The sequence below is a fragment of the Pristis pectinata genome, chromosome 8, assembly GCF_009764475.1.
Source record: "Pristis pectinata isolate sPriPec2 chromosome 8, sPriPec2.1.pri, whole genome shotgun sequence".
NCBI classification, from domain to species: Eukaryota; Metazoa; Chordata; class Chondrichthyes; order Rhinopristiformes; family Pristidae; genus Pristis; species Pristis pectinata.
Window position 1 is genome coordinate 92,982,043 of NC_067412.1, and position 13,874 is coordinate 92,995,916.

Sequence of the window (13,874 nt, forward strand, 5' to 3'; positions counted from 1 at the left end):
TCAGCAAGCTCCCATTAGCAGCAATGTGATACTCCAAATCATCTATTTTAGTGGATGAGAGATAAGTAGCCGGCACCTTTGGGAGAATTCGCCAGCAATGACAGGAGATTGTTTTCTAGAGTAGACATACGTTAGTTTACCCTCACAGCTGAAAGACAGCACAACACTCCCTTAGAGTTGTACTGGAGTATTAGCCTATGTTCTGTAGTCATTTCTCTGGTACAGGACTCGAACCCCCAACCTACTAACCTGGAGGTGCATGTGTTAACCAGATGAGCTCCAGGTGACGTGAGAGAATTCCTTATCCACCAACATCTTCTACAAACACACTGACGCCCACAGCTACCTCGATTACAGCTCCTCCCACCCTGTCTCTTGCAAGGATGTTATCCCTTTTTCTCAACTTCTCCACCTCCGCCGCATCTGCTCCCATGATGAGGCTTTCCACTCCAGGACATCCGAGATGTCCAACTTCTTTACTAACCGTGGCTTCACCCCTACTGTGGTTGAGAGAGCTCGCACCCACATCTCTGCCATTTCCCGCACCTCTGCTCTCACCCCCACCCCTCCCAGACCCAACAGGGATAGGGTCCCCCTTGTCCTCACATTTCATCCTACCAGCCTACATATCCAACACATCATTCTCCGCCACTTCCGTCATCTCCAACAGGACCCCACCACTAAACACATCTTCCCCTCCCCAACCCTTTCTGCCTTTCGCAGGGACTGCACTCTCTGCAACTCCCTGGTTCACTCCTCCCCCCACCCATCCTGCTCCCACCCCCAGAACTTTCCACTGACCCTGCCGTAGGTGCAACACCTGCCCCTACATCACCTCCACCACCTCCATCCAGGGACCCAAACAGTCCTTTCAGGTGAGGCACAGATTTACCTGCACCTCCATTAATATCATCTACTGCATTTGGTGCTCCAAGTGTGGCGATCTGCATCTCCCCGTTGCCAGTCACTTCAACTCCCCCTCCCACACCATCACTGATATGTCAGTCCTCGGCCTCCTCCACTGCCAGGAGAATTCCAGGTGCAAACTGGAGGAACAGCACCTCATTTACCATCTTGGAACCTTGCAGCCTAACGGCATGAACATTGAATTCTCCCACTTTGAGTAATCCCCACACCCCCATCCATGCCTCTTCTGTTCTTCCCTTTCCTAGCCTTCCTCTCTTTTTTCTAACCCCCTTTTTTCCTCCTTACCTTTGACCCATCCCCCGGTGGATCTGCTCTCCCCTCCTCCCTCGCATCTGCCTATCACTACCGCTTACCTGCATCTACCTATCACCACCCTGTGCCCACCCCGCCTCCCCTCTTTTATCCACCTATCACTGCTCTGCTTTTCCCTCCTATATACTGGGCTTCCCCTTTTCCTATCTTCAGTCCTGAAGAAGGGTCCTGACCCAAAACGTTGACTGCCTGCTTTTCTCCACGGATGCTGCCTGGCCAGCTGTGTTCCTCCAGCATCATCGTGTTTTTCATCCAGGTGATGTGTGCAGGGCTGGTCTGCTGGTTCTTGCTGTAAGAGTATTATAAAGGCAAACAATGCTGGAACTTATCAGCAGGTCAAGCAACATCAGTGAAAAACAGGTTGATAACCTTACTTGAGAAAGTAATGGGGGAGTGATTTTGTTATGTAACTTTCGTGCTTTTAGCAGTCCTCTGATTACCCATTTCAGATTTGACTAAGTAAGACCACAACTAACATGGGTTTGGCAATGGTGTGTTCCTGAGCACATGAAAGCATTAACTGATGAAAACAGACAAGATCAACTAATCAACTTATAGACCACAATGCCAGTTGACTAGAATCTGATAAATCTGCATCATACAGATATTACCCTGTGGACCAGATCTACAAGTGAGTGAAATACAGAAGATCTAGGTGTTCTGGTGCAAGGATCACAAAAGGTTAGCAGGCAGGTCCATCAAGTAATTAAGAAGGCAAACGGAATTTTGGACTTCATTGCCAAGGGATTGATTTTGTTGAATTGTACTGGATGTCAGTGAGGCTTCACCTGGAATACTGCGTACAGTTTTAGTCCCCTTACCTGAAGGAAATATCTTAACATTGGAGGCAGTACAAAAGAGAGTCACCAGGCTAATTACTGGGGTGAGAGGGCAGAGAGAGGGTGAATGGGCAGAGATAGGGTGAATGTGCACAGTCTTTTTCCCAGAGTTATGGAATTAAGAACTACAGGGCATAGGTTTAAGGTGAGAGGGGAGAGATTTAATAGGAAACTGAGGGGCAAATTTTTCACCCAGAGGGTGGTCAGTATATGGAATGAGCTGCCAGAGGAAGTGGTTGAGGCAGGTACATTAACAACATTTGAAAGGTACTTGGACAGGTACATGGATAGCAAAGGTTTAGAGGGATATGGGCCAAACGCAGGCAAATGGAACTAGCTTAGATCAGAATCTTGGTCAGCATGGACCAGTTGGGCCGAAGGGCCCGTTTCTGCGCTTTGTGGCTCTATGATGAGGGGGTTGCCCTACTAGGAGAGACTAAATAGTTTGGGTCTGTATTGCTTGGAATTTAGAAGAATGAGGGGTGACCTTATTCAAACATATAAGATTCTAAGCAGGCTTTGCTAGGTAGACACTGGGATGTTTCCACTAGTGCTAAGGCACACACAAGGGGACATAACTACAAGATAAGGGGCCAGTCATTTAAAACTGAGATAAATAGAAATTTCTTCTCACAGAGGGAGGTAAATCTCTGGAATTCTCTGCCTCAGAGGGTGGTGGAAGCTGGATCATTGGAAGTATTTAAAGTGGAAGTGAATAAATGCTTGACAGCTCAAGGAATAGAGCAGATATGGAGAACTGGCACAGAAGAGGAGATGACCCAGCATAGATCAACCACAACCATGTTAAGTGGTGGGGCAGGCTTGAAGGGCCCAATGGTCTATTCCTACCCCTATTTCCTTGTGTTCTTATATATTAACAGTTTAGGACCCACTTCATAGCTTTACATTAAAATCTATAACCTTATAACTTCCTTGTTGCAATCATACTTTTCAACATTTGGAGCAAATTTGCAGCTAATTTCCAGATACTTTCTCCTCAGTGCTTTTCATTTTGTTTTCCCACAGAGGTTGCAGAGACATCATGACTTTGTGTGAGGGAAATCGTGTCTCATGAACTTATTTGAGTTTTTTGAAGAGGTGGCCAAGAGAATTGACAAGGGCAGGGCGGTAGTTGTTGTCTACATGGACTTTAGCATGGTAGACTGCTCGAGAAAGTGAGATCATATGAGATGCAGGGTGGGCTATTCAGTTGGATACAACATTGACTTGGTGGAAGGAGTCAGAGGGTGGTAGAGGAAAGATGTTTTTTTCAGATTGGAGGCCTGTGACCAGCAGTGTGCCATATTGAATGAGCTGCCAGAGAAAGTGGTGGAGGCAGGTATAACTACATTGTTTAAAAGACAGTTTAGTAAATTTGCAGATGACACCAAAATTGGTGGTGTGGTAGACAGTGAAGAAGGTTGTCTAAGGTTATAACAGGATCTATATCAAATGGGAAAGTGGGCAAAGGAATGGCAGGTGGAATTTAACTTAGACAAGTCTGAAATGATGCATTTTAGGAAGTCAAACCAGGGCCGGACACACACAGTGAGCGACGGGAATGTTGTAGAACAGAGAGACTTAGGGGTACAAGTACATAGTTCCCTGAAAGTGGTGATACAGGTAGACAAAGTGGTAAAAAAAAGGCACGTGACACGTTTGCCTCATCGAACGGGTCATTGAGTACAAGAGTTGGGACATCATGTTACAGCTGTACAAGGAAGTTGGTGAGACTGCGCCTGGAATATTGTGTGCAGTTGTGGTCACTATACTATAGGAAGGATCTCATTAACCTAGAGAGAGTACAGAAAAGATTCACAATGATGTTGCTGGAGCAGGAGGGCTTGAGTTATGAGGAGAGACCGGATAGATTGGGACTGTTTTCTCTGGAGCGAAGGAGGCTCAGGAGTGACCTTATAAAGGTTAATAAAATCATGAGTTGCATGAATACGGTGGATGGTCACAATCTTTTTCCAGGGGCAAGGGAGTCTATGACTAGTGGGCATAGGTTTAAAATGAGAGGGGAAAGATTTAAAGGGGGCCTGAGAAGCAACTTTTTCATACAGAGGGTACGTGGAACGAGCTGCCAGAGGAAGTGGTAGAAGCAGGTACAATCTATAACATTTAAGAGACAGTTGGACAGATTCATAGATAGGAAAGGTCTAGAGGGATATGGGCCAAATGTAGGGAAATGGGACTAACTCAGGAGGGTACCTTGGTTAGCATGGACAAGTTGGACCGAAGGGCTGTGTAACTCTGACCCTATGGCTGATGATGAATAAATAGGTTTATGCTTGCTGCTTTTTTTTTTGAGAACATGGCAATGCTTTGATGGGTGAGTCACACATCTCAGTGCCCTATTTTCGCACATATAACAGTTGAGAGTTTCAGGCAGGGGTAAAGCAAACGGATGAGGAATCTGCAACTGTTTCGGATGCAGAAGAAAACAAGAATGAAAAACAAAACTACAAAAATGAGTCATTAAGTAATATAAACCACAGAATAGAAAGAGTAACTGCAAAGCAAGCAGATTGTGGCAATGCTTTTAGGAGTCATAGAGGCTTACAGTCAGAACATTCAACCCATTGTGTCTGAAAGATCTATCCACTTAAACCTCTGCTTTCTCCCTGAGTCTCTGACATAGGAGTTCAAGTGCATAGTTCACTGAAAGCAGCGTCACAGGTAGATAGGGTGGTGAAGAAGATGTTTGGCACACTGGCCTTCATCAATCAGGGCAATGAGTATAGGAGCTGGGAAGGTATGTTGCAGTTATATAAGATATGGATGAGGTCTCACTTGGAGTTTATTGTGCACAGTTTTGGTCAGCCTGTTATAGGAAAGATGCTATTAAACTAGAAAGAGTGCAGAAAAGATTTATCAGGATGTTGTCTGGACTTGGGGTCCTAACTTACAAGGAGAAGTTACATAGACTAGGACTTTATTACCTGTAACGTAGGAGATTGAGGGTTGGCCTGATAGAGGTGCACAAGATCATGAGGGGGCATAGAGAGAGTGTAAAAGCACATCATGTTTCTCCCAGGGAGGGGATGCTAAAAACATAGGTTTAAGATGAGAGGCGAGAGATTTAAAAGGGACATCAGGGGCAGCTTCTTCACGCAAAGGTGGTGCGTATTTGGAATGAGTTGCCAGAGATAGTGGTTGAGGCAGACACATTAGCAACATTTAAAAGCCATCTAGATAAGTACGTGGATAGGAGAAGTTTAGAGGGCTCTGGGCCAAACATGAGAAGATGGGACTAGCTCGCTGGGCAACACAGTCGGTATGGACGAGTTGGACCAAAAGACCTGTTTCCATGCTGTGTGACTCTATGAGTCTATGACTATGGTCCTGCAATTTATTTTTCCTTTTCCGGTTTGAATCTAGTACTTATTTAGATATATGAGAGGGCATTCCACAGAAGGAATTCCATGCTTAAAATGAATTTATTTCCCAATAAAAGCTCACCCTTAAGTATGAGATGAAAGAATTTGATTTTCTAATCCAATATCTAAGCATATTGATCACCTCAGCAAAGAGGATGGGGGAAGACTTGCAAATGTCCATCGGTTGATAAATTAAATGAAAATTTATTGAGACTTTCCAGCATTGCCGCATCTTAGATTTGATTCACTCAGGTTTTCTCCATTCATTTACAGGGTGTCTGTTTATTGCCCATTTCTACTTGCTCTTGAGAAGGCAGTATTGAGCCTCCTTCTTGAACTACTTCAGTTCCTTCTGGTAAACACATGATTGGTTAGGATTTAAACCAAATGATGAAAGATTAGAGATACATTTCCAAGTCAGGATGGTGTATGACTTAGAGGGCAACCTTCAGGTAGTGAAGAAACTATGTGCCCATTGCCCAAGGTGGTGGAGATTGTTGGTTTCAAAGGTGTATCAATACTGATACTGTGCAAACATTAGAAAGGGAAACGTTTGTACTTCCAGCTCCCGGCTTTTGTTTATTTTCCAATGGAGACACTCATTTGCAGGAACACTTTGCATTTGCTTGGATTTCTGATTTATGTTTCCAGTAACAACAGTAAGATGTGTGTCTAATTGTTGAATTCTGCTTTCAGGAAGTGTGTAGGTAGTAGGAGAGTGATCCTAGTAAGGGAATTCAGTAAGGGAAAAGTGAATTGTTCTGGTTTTGTTGCTTGATGTCAGCTTTATCCCTCTTATTGGTATTGGTATTGGTTTATCATTGTCACTTGTACCGAGATACAGTGAAAAACTTGTCTTGCATACTGATCGTACAGGTCAATTCATTACACAGTGCAGTTACATTGAGTTAGTACAGAGTGCATTGAGGTAGTACAGGTAAAAACAATAACAGTACAGAATAAAGTGTCACAGCTACAGAGAAAGTGCAGTGCAATAAGGTGCAACATCACAACAAGGTAGATCGTGAGGTCAGAGTCCATCTCATCGTATAAGGGAACCATTCAATAGTCTTATCACAGTGGGGTAAAGGCTGTCCTTGAGTAGAAAGGTTATGGGTTCAAATCTTAGTACAAGAGCTTAACAAGTCACTTACTTGTAGCCCTGAGGGAGGCTGTAATGTCAGAGGTGTTGTCAATGGAATGGATATTTTTATTTATTTACTCATTTGTTAGGTTCTGGGCAATGCCACCAAGACCAGTATGTATTGTTCATCCCTAACTGCTCTTGAGAAGGTGACGGTGAGTTACCTTCTTGAATTGCTACAGCCTTTGGAGTCATTGAGTCATACAGCACAGAAACAGGCAGGCACGGTAGTGTAGCGGTTAACATAACGCTTTACAGCGCCAGCGACCCGGGTTCAATTCCGGCCACTGTCTGTAAGGAGTTTGTACATTCTCCCTGTGTCTGCGTGGGTTTCCTCCGGGTGCTCCGGTTTCCTCCCACATTCCAAAGACGTACGAGTTAGGAAGTTGTGGGCATGCTATGTTGGCGCCGGAAGCGTGGTGACACCTGCGGGCTGCCACCAGAACACTCCACACAAAAGATGCATTTCACTGTGTGTTTCAATGTACACACAGTACGTAAGATAATAAAGATATCTTATCAGCCCAATTTGTCCATTCCAACCAAGATGCCCATCTAAGCTAGTCCCATTTGCCTGCGTTTGGCTCACACCCCTCTAAACCTTTCCTATCCGTGTACCTGTCAAAATGTCTTTTAAATGTTGTTATTGTTCCTGCTTCAACCACTTCCTCTGGCAGCTCATTCCATATACTGACCACCCTCTGTGTGAAGAAGCTACCCCTCAGTTCCCTTTTAAATCTTTCCTCTCTCACCTTAAACCTCTGCCCTCTAGTTTTTGATTCCTTTTCCCTGGGAAAAAGATTGTATGCATTCACCCTATCTATGTCTCTCATGATTTTATACACCTCTATAAGGTCACCCCTCAGCCTCCTACGCTCCAAGAAATGAAGTCCTAGCCTGCCCAACCTCTCCCTATAACTCAGGCCCTCAAGTCCTGGCAACATTCTCATGAATCTCCTAGGCCCTCTTTCCAGCTTAATGACGTCTTTCATATAACAAGGTAACCAAAACTGTACACAAGACTCCAGGCACGGCCTCACCAACGTCTTGTACAACTGCAACATAACACCCCAAGTCCTGAACTTCTGAATGCCCTGACTGAAGAAGGCGAGTGTGCCAAAGTCCTTCTTCACCACCCTGTCTACCTGTGACGCCACTTTCAGGGAACCATGTACTTGTATTCCGAGGTCCCTCTGTTCTGCAATACTCCCCATATTCTGGTGAAGGGACTCACTTAGTGCTTGTTGCATAGGGAATTCCAGGATTTAGACCCAATGTTGGTGAAGGATCGAGATATATTCCCAAGTTAGAATAGTACTTAACTTGGAGGAGAACCTGTAAACGGTGGAGTTTGCAAGCAGATGCCGCTGTTGTCCTTCTTGGTCGAGGTTTTGGGAGGTGCTGTTGGAATCTGCTCAACAAGTAACTACAGTCCATTTTTTTGATGACAAGCACTTGCAGTAACTGTACACTGGTGGTTGAGGGAAGGAATAATCAGGGTGGAGTGTCAATTAACTTCTTGAGAGTTGTTGGTACTGTGCCCATTCAGGCCAGTGGAAAGTATTCCATTACAATTCTAACCAATATCTTGTAAATGATGGGAAATAGGTGATGTACTCATCGCAGGATACCCAGACTCTGACCTGGTGTTGTAGCCATGGTATCCATGTGACTGGTCCAGTCATGTGTCCAACATTTTCTGTTTTATTTCTGCACTTTGGGACATTCTAAGTTCAGAAAAACTTCTTACTCTCACTTTTACAATTTCTTTGCATGCATGTTTGAAACCAAGAAACAGACACACATTGTGCTGGAAGTGAAGTTGTTCTCAGGGGAAAAATTGAATCTATAATTTAATTCTGCCTGTGCACAGTGTGCAATGAAACTTAATTCCAGGTTTTGGCACAGGCAGCATACTTAGTTAACACACGCAATGTCCGGACTCCTGTTTTATCCCAATGATTCCCTTTATGTGAAGGAGCAAGTTGCTGTCACATGAATTGATGCATGGTTTGCAGCAGAGATCATTGATGCCGAAACTCATTGTTCCAATTACACCACACTGATGTAGTCCTCAGCATGTTAACATGGTCTTTCTGTGTTAATGATAATGTCAGGAAACCACTGAGCTGAACACAGAATGTACCGATGGCTTACTGCTGATCACTCAGCTCCACTTAGAATGGCAAATGTTTCAACAAGCAGGACAAGCTTTATCAACTGCTAAAAGTGATGGATGGGTTGATTTCTTTGATGTTCTCAGAACTCCTGATCCCAGACATCTCAGCAGAACACTTTGCTCCCTTGCCCATTCTGGACATTAAGGGGCTCACACCATCTTAAGTCCCTGTCCACATCTAAGTTCAGCAGGTCAGGCATAAGGTGGCAAACCCACAGAGTGGGCAGGAAGACTACCAGCTCCATCTTGAGGCTACTGCCACCCATCAATGCCAGACCAGGGCACCAATAAATAAGTAGTCTCATCCAAATTCGATTCTGTCAGAAAGAGATGGCAAAGAAAATGTCCATCCCAATGTCTGAAAATTAATTCCTACAGAAATTTCCCATTACCAAACTGTGCATTTACTTTGAGCCAGAAGTTAGTGAAATGACCTTGATGTACATATCAGAATAGGTTAGAGCATGTGTTAAATTCAGAATTATATTGTTTATTATGGACGCATTTGTTTTTCTGAAAAACAATTGACAATAAGGTGCCACAGATTCACACTTTAATTTGTAAATGTGTCTGAGTGCATTCTGGTGATGTAACTCCAATGATAACAGCTACTATCTTTTTCCCTAGATCAAAATCACATTGAATTCTGTTGTCATTTGTCAAGAGGGTCCTTAGATCCGAAAGATCCCCCCATCTATGAATATGTAAAATTCGTGGGGAATTTTAAATTTCACAATCTTGGTGAGTTCACATGGCAATGCTTTGTACATTTTGCTCTCAGGTATGCTGTACTGACATAGTAATTAAGCTTTGCTGAAGGCAGCTGCAGATTTGGATCATTGATCCAAGGACACAAGTTCAAATCCCACCAGGGCAACAGAGGAATTTAAATTCATGTAATTAAGTAAACGGGAATAATAAAACTAGCATCAGTAAAAATGACCATGAAACTTCCCATCTGTTGTAAGAATCCGTCCAGTTCACTGATATACTTCAGGGAAGGAAATCTGTCGTTCTTACCCAATCTGGCCTATACATGATTCAAGATTCACCAATGTGGTTGACTCTTAATTGCCTCCTTACCTCAAGGGCAATTAGAAATGAATAATAAATGTTGACCTTGCCAGCAATCCCTATATCCTCCAACTGAATATTTTTAAAAAAATTCAAGATCGACAAGAGGTCAAGAATTGTTTAATGTTCTCCTCGTTGGTCTTTGACCAAAAGTATTCAAGCAAGTTGGATTTTATAAAGCACTTCATTGGAAGGATTTGTCCAGTTTTTAATATTCAGTTTTTGCAGTCTTTGCATTGTTTCACCATAATGTTTTTAGTCTGTCTGCAGTTGTTGAAGCGAAACAGTTATTCATGCTCTGAAAAGACATTATTGTCGTTCCAGTGCCTACATCATCCTGCAATGGTTTTGAATCAGCCATTTCAAGGTCATTTAGATCTGCAGGAAAGGAACAAGTCTGCCTTGTGGCTACAGTACGTCTTGTCATCCCACAGTTTTTAAAGGTAAGGACAATGCAAGCACTGCTTTTTTAGATATTCTTCAGATCTCTGGATTTTGAATCAAATAAGAGTCCTGATGGTTTCTAAATGTAACCTTTCTCACCGATATTACTCTAAAGCCCCACACTACTTCAGACAACATAATGTTCCCACTACAACCCAGACTGACTAATCTAATTTCATAATACATGTGAGCCTCTCTTTTCCATTGAGGGCAATTTTCCTGCAGGCATTATTTTCCTGTTGATCGTACAAGTTCGCTCAGGGCCCTGTGTATAATCATTTCAGGAATTGTTTTGTTTGTTTGCTCATAAAAATAGCAGCACCTTGGATTTATTTAGTCTCTTTAATATAGCAAAAGACTCAGGGAGTTCTATTAAAGAATCACAATATGGTGCAGCGTGGAAGGAGACCATTCAGCCTATCGAGGCTGTACTGCCTCTATGCAAGAACATCTCCCTCTCCCTTTTTTCCATCCAGATATTTAACCAGCTGAATACTGTAACTGAATTTACCTCCACTACTACCCTTGACAGTGCGTTCCAGATGCAAAGCACTCGCTGTGTGAATAACTTTTCTTTCACATCATTTTTGGTTTCTTTGCCAAGCATTACCCATTCTATCTCATCTATTTCTTAACTCCTCTGCCAATGGGAACAGCTTCTCTACGTCTGTTCTGTCTGTACCCTTCATACTCTTGAATACCATTATCAGATCTCCTTGCAATGTGTTCCAAGAACACAGAAGCTTCCACAGGCTACCTACATATCCATGGAATAATTTTAAGAAATCTTTTCTGCACCCTCTCCAAAGCCTTCACACCTTTTCTAAGTGTGGCAGCCAAATATAGTGACAATATTCCAGTTAAGGAGGAATCAGCATTTTATGAAGCTTCGTCGGTGTGCATTTACTCTTCTATCCATAAATGAACTGTGATATTGAGCCATATATTGAGACTGATGACCAGAAAGAGGAAAGATTCAAGGAGTATCCAAAAGAAGCCAGGATAGAGGGAGACAGAGATGAAAATCTTCCATTAGGCCAAGCTGGTAATTAAATTGAAAATGAACAAGAAACTGGAATTGGAGGAGTGCGGATACCTCAACAAATTCCAAGGGAGAGGCGCAAGATCACGGGGGGATTTGAAAACAGGGATGAGAATTCCAGGATAAAGGCATTGCATAAGGAGGAGTCATTAGGCATCAAGGAGCAGAGGTGTCATAGATGACTGGCCTGTGGGCAGTAGAGATTTACACAAGCTCTTAGTGAGGGCGGAATGAGGGAGAATTACATTGGAAAAATTACGGCTGAGAACGTGTACAAGGGATTTATATCTCCTGGTCCAGTCCTTGGGATACTAGTCCAGTTACTCAACCACTGTGCTTGTATCAAACATAACGTAATCAAAGATCCCACCCACCTGGACACTCTCTATTCTCCCCCCTCCCATCAAGCAGAAGATACCAAAGCCTGAAAGCACTGACCACCAGGCTCAAGGACAGCTCCTATTCCACTGTTATAAGACTATTGAGCGGACCTCTTGTGCAATAACATGGACTCTTGACCTCACAATCTACCTCATCATGGCCTTGCACCTTATTGTCTGCCTGCACTGCACTTTCTCTGTAGCTGTAACACTATATCCTGCATTCTCCTATTGCTATTCCCTTGTACTACCTCAATGACCTGATGTGGTGAAATGATCGGTATGGATGGCATACAAAACTAAGTTTTTCACTGTACCTCAGTACATGTGACAATAATAAACCAATTTACTAACTACTTTTGCTGCAACCATTCCAACCGTCTCTTGGACAGTCAGAGACTTTTTCGCAGGACGACAATGGCTAACACAAGGGGACATAATTTTAAGGTGATTGGAGGAAGGTATAAGGGGGATGTCAGGGGTAAGTTTTTACACAGAGTGGTGGGTGCATGGAACACACTGCCGGCAGAGGTTGTGGAGGCAGATACATTAGGGACATCTAAGAGACTCTTAGATAGCCACATGAATGATAGAGAAATGGAAGGCTATGTGGGAGGGAAGGGTTAGATAGATCTTAGAGCAGGATAAAATGTCAGCAAAACATTGTGGGCCGAAGGGCCTGTACTCTGCTGTAGTGTTCTATGCTCTATCTTTTGAAATGGTTTCAGTTTCTTGAAAGTAAAGTGCGCAAATCTTCACCATAACAGACATTCGTCACATGAGCTACAGAAAGTTCATTGTCAGAATGTTCCTTTGTTTGGAAGTAGTCATTCCTGATGTTGGATGTTCTTATTTAATGTAGGAACTGTGTAATGTTGAGGAGCCATGTGAAGAATTTACATCCCGGCATAGCTTAGAGTGGAAGTTTCTGTTCCTGGATCACAGGTAATGTAGCACAACTATGCAAAGCTCTACCCTGATGTCCTGTTACCTGATCTCTGCTGCATTAACTGGGATGTGTGTTGTCTGTTTGCTCAACCTTAAAAGATCCTCTGCCCACTTCCATCCCAGTCAGTAGTAGACACTATGTGGACTAACTATTTGTAAGAAGTGAATGAATATCTGCCAGTGAATAAATGAAGGTACAAGTGTATAGAGCTAATTAAATGCTCTGTGTTTCCTGAACCTTAGGAGAAGGGGGTAGGGAAGATAGGAGAATGAAAACAGATATCTGCTGGAAGATCCCTTCAGGTCAGGTGGAGTTTGTGGAGGGTGAAAAAGAGATAATGTTCCAGATTGGTGACCTTCCATCAGAATGTGAGGAAGGGGAAGTTTTTGGAGTGGGTAGTTGGTCGGACCTGACCAACGTTTCTTCCTGATAAACTTTGAGAATCAGGGAAGATATGAACTGCCAAAGTTCAGAGAGCAGGTAAAAATTCAGTGACCAGGATTTATCTAAGCCTATGGGGATTACAAGGTACGATGCGCTTGGACTGTCTAAATTGGAAAGTGTCTGAGTGACAGATAGTTAACTACGATTTATATCATTGTAAAATTGACCTATTCCTGAATACTTGGTAATTTTCCAACCATAGACTATTCGAAGTAAGCCTAAAAAAGTTCACAGTTTGTTCCGAATTCCTGTATTTTATTGTTTGCATGTCTCAATGATCATTGTTCCAAATTCCAAGCATGAACTATAAAGCTATCTAAAGCTTTGCAGTCCCTCCTAAACCCTTGGGTAGCCAGAGCCTATCTAAAGATCGGGGACATTTATACTGAGCGTTCACTCAATGATGGAGATGGAATCCATAATAGGGAGGTACATGATATTATGGGAGGGGTGAGTCTGAGTGTCTTCCAGCCCTATTTAGGTCTTCTAAGGGACGTAATCAGTTTCACACAACTAAAACACAGTTTAATGAATTAATTAAGTAAATGTTGGGAATGGATTTATTCAAACCATTTGATAGCTCGTGATGTAAAAACATCAGGTAGCTACAGCACAGAAGGCAGCACAATGGTGCAGAGAGCTAAGCTGGTGCCTCACAACTCAAGAAAACTGATCTTGATCCTGATGTCCGATGATGTCTGTGTGGAGTTTGATGGTTCACCCTGGTGCTCTGGTTTCCTCCCACATCTCAAAGGTG

General features: G+C 43.1%; 1 protein-coding gene across 1 annotated transcript in view; it reads left to right on the forward strand.

Annotated features, from left to right (window-relative positions):
• The window catches only part of npas2 (neuronal PAS domain protein 2), a 70,953-nt gene that overhangs the window by 12,629 nt on the left and 44,450 nt on the right, over positions 1 to 13,874 (forward strand). The window contains exons 6-8 of the mRNA XM_052022333.1: positions 9,412 to 9,525; positions 10,183 to 10,301; positions 12,587 to 12,669. Of these exons, the coding sequence (XP_051878293.1) occupies positions 9,412 to 9,525; positions 10,183 to 10,301; positions 12,587 to 12,669 (316 nt within the window). The remainder of the gene's footprint in view (positions 1 to 9,411; positions 9,526 to 10,182; positions 10,302 to 12,586; positions 12,670 to 13,874) is intronic.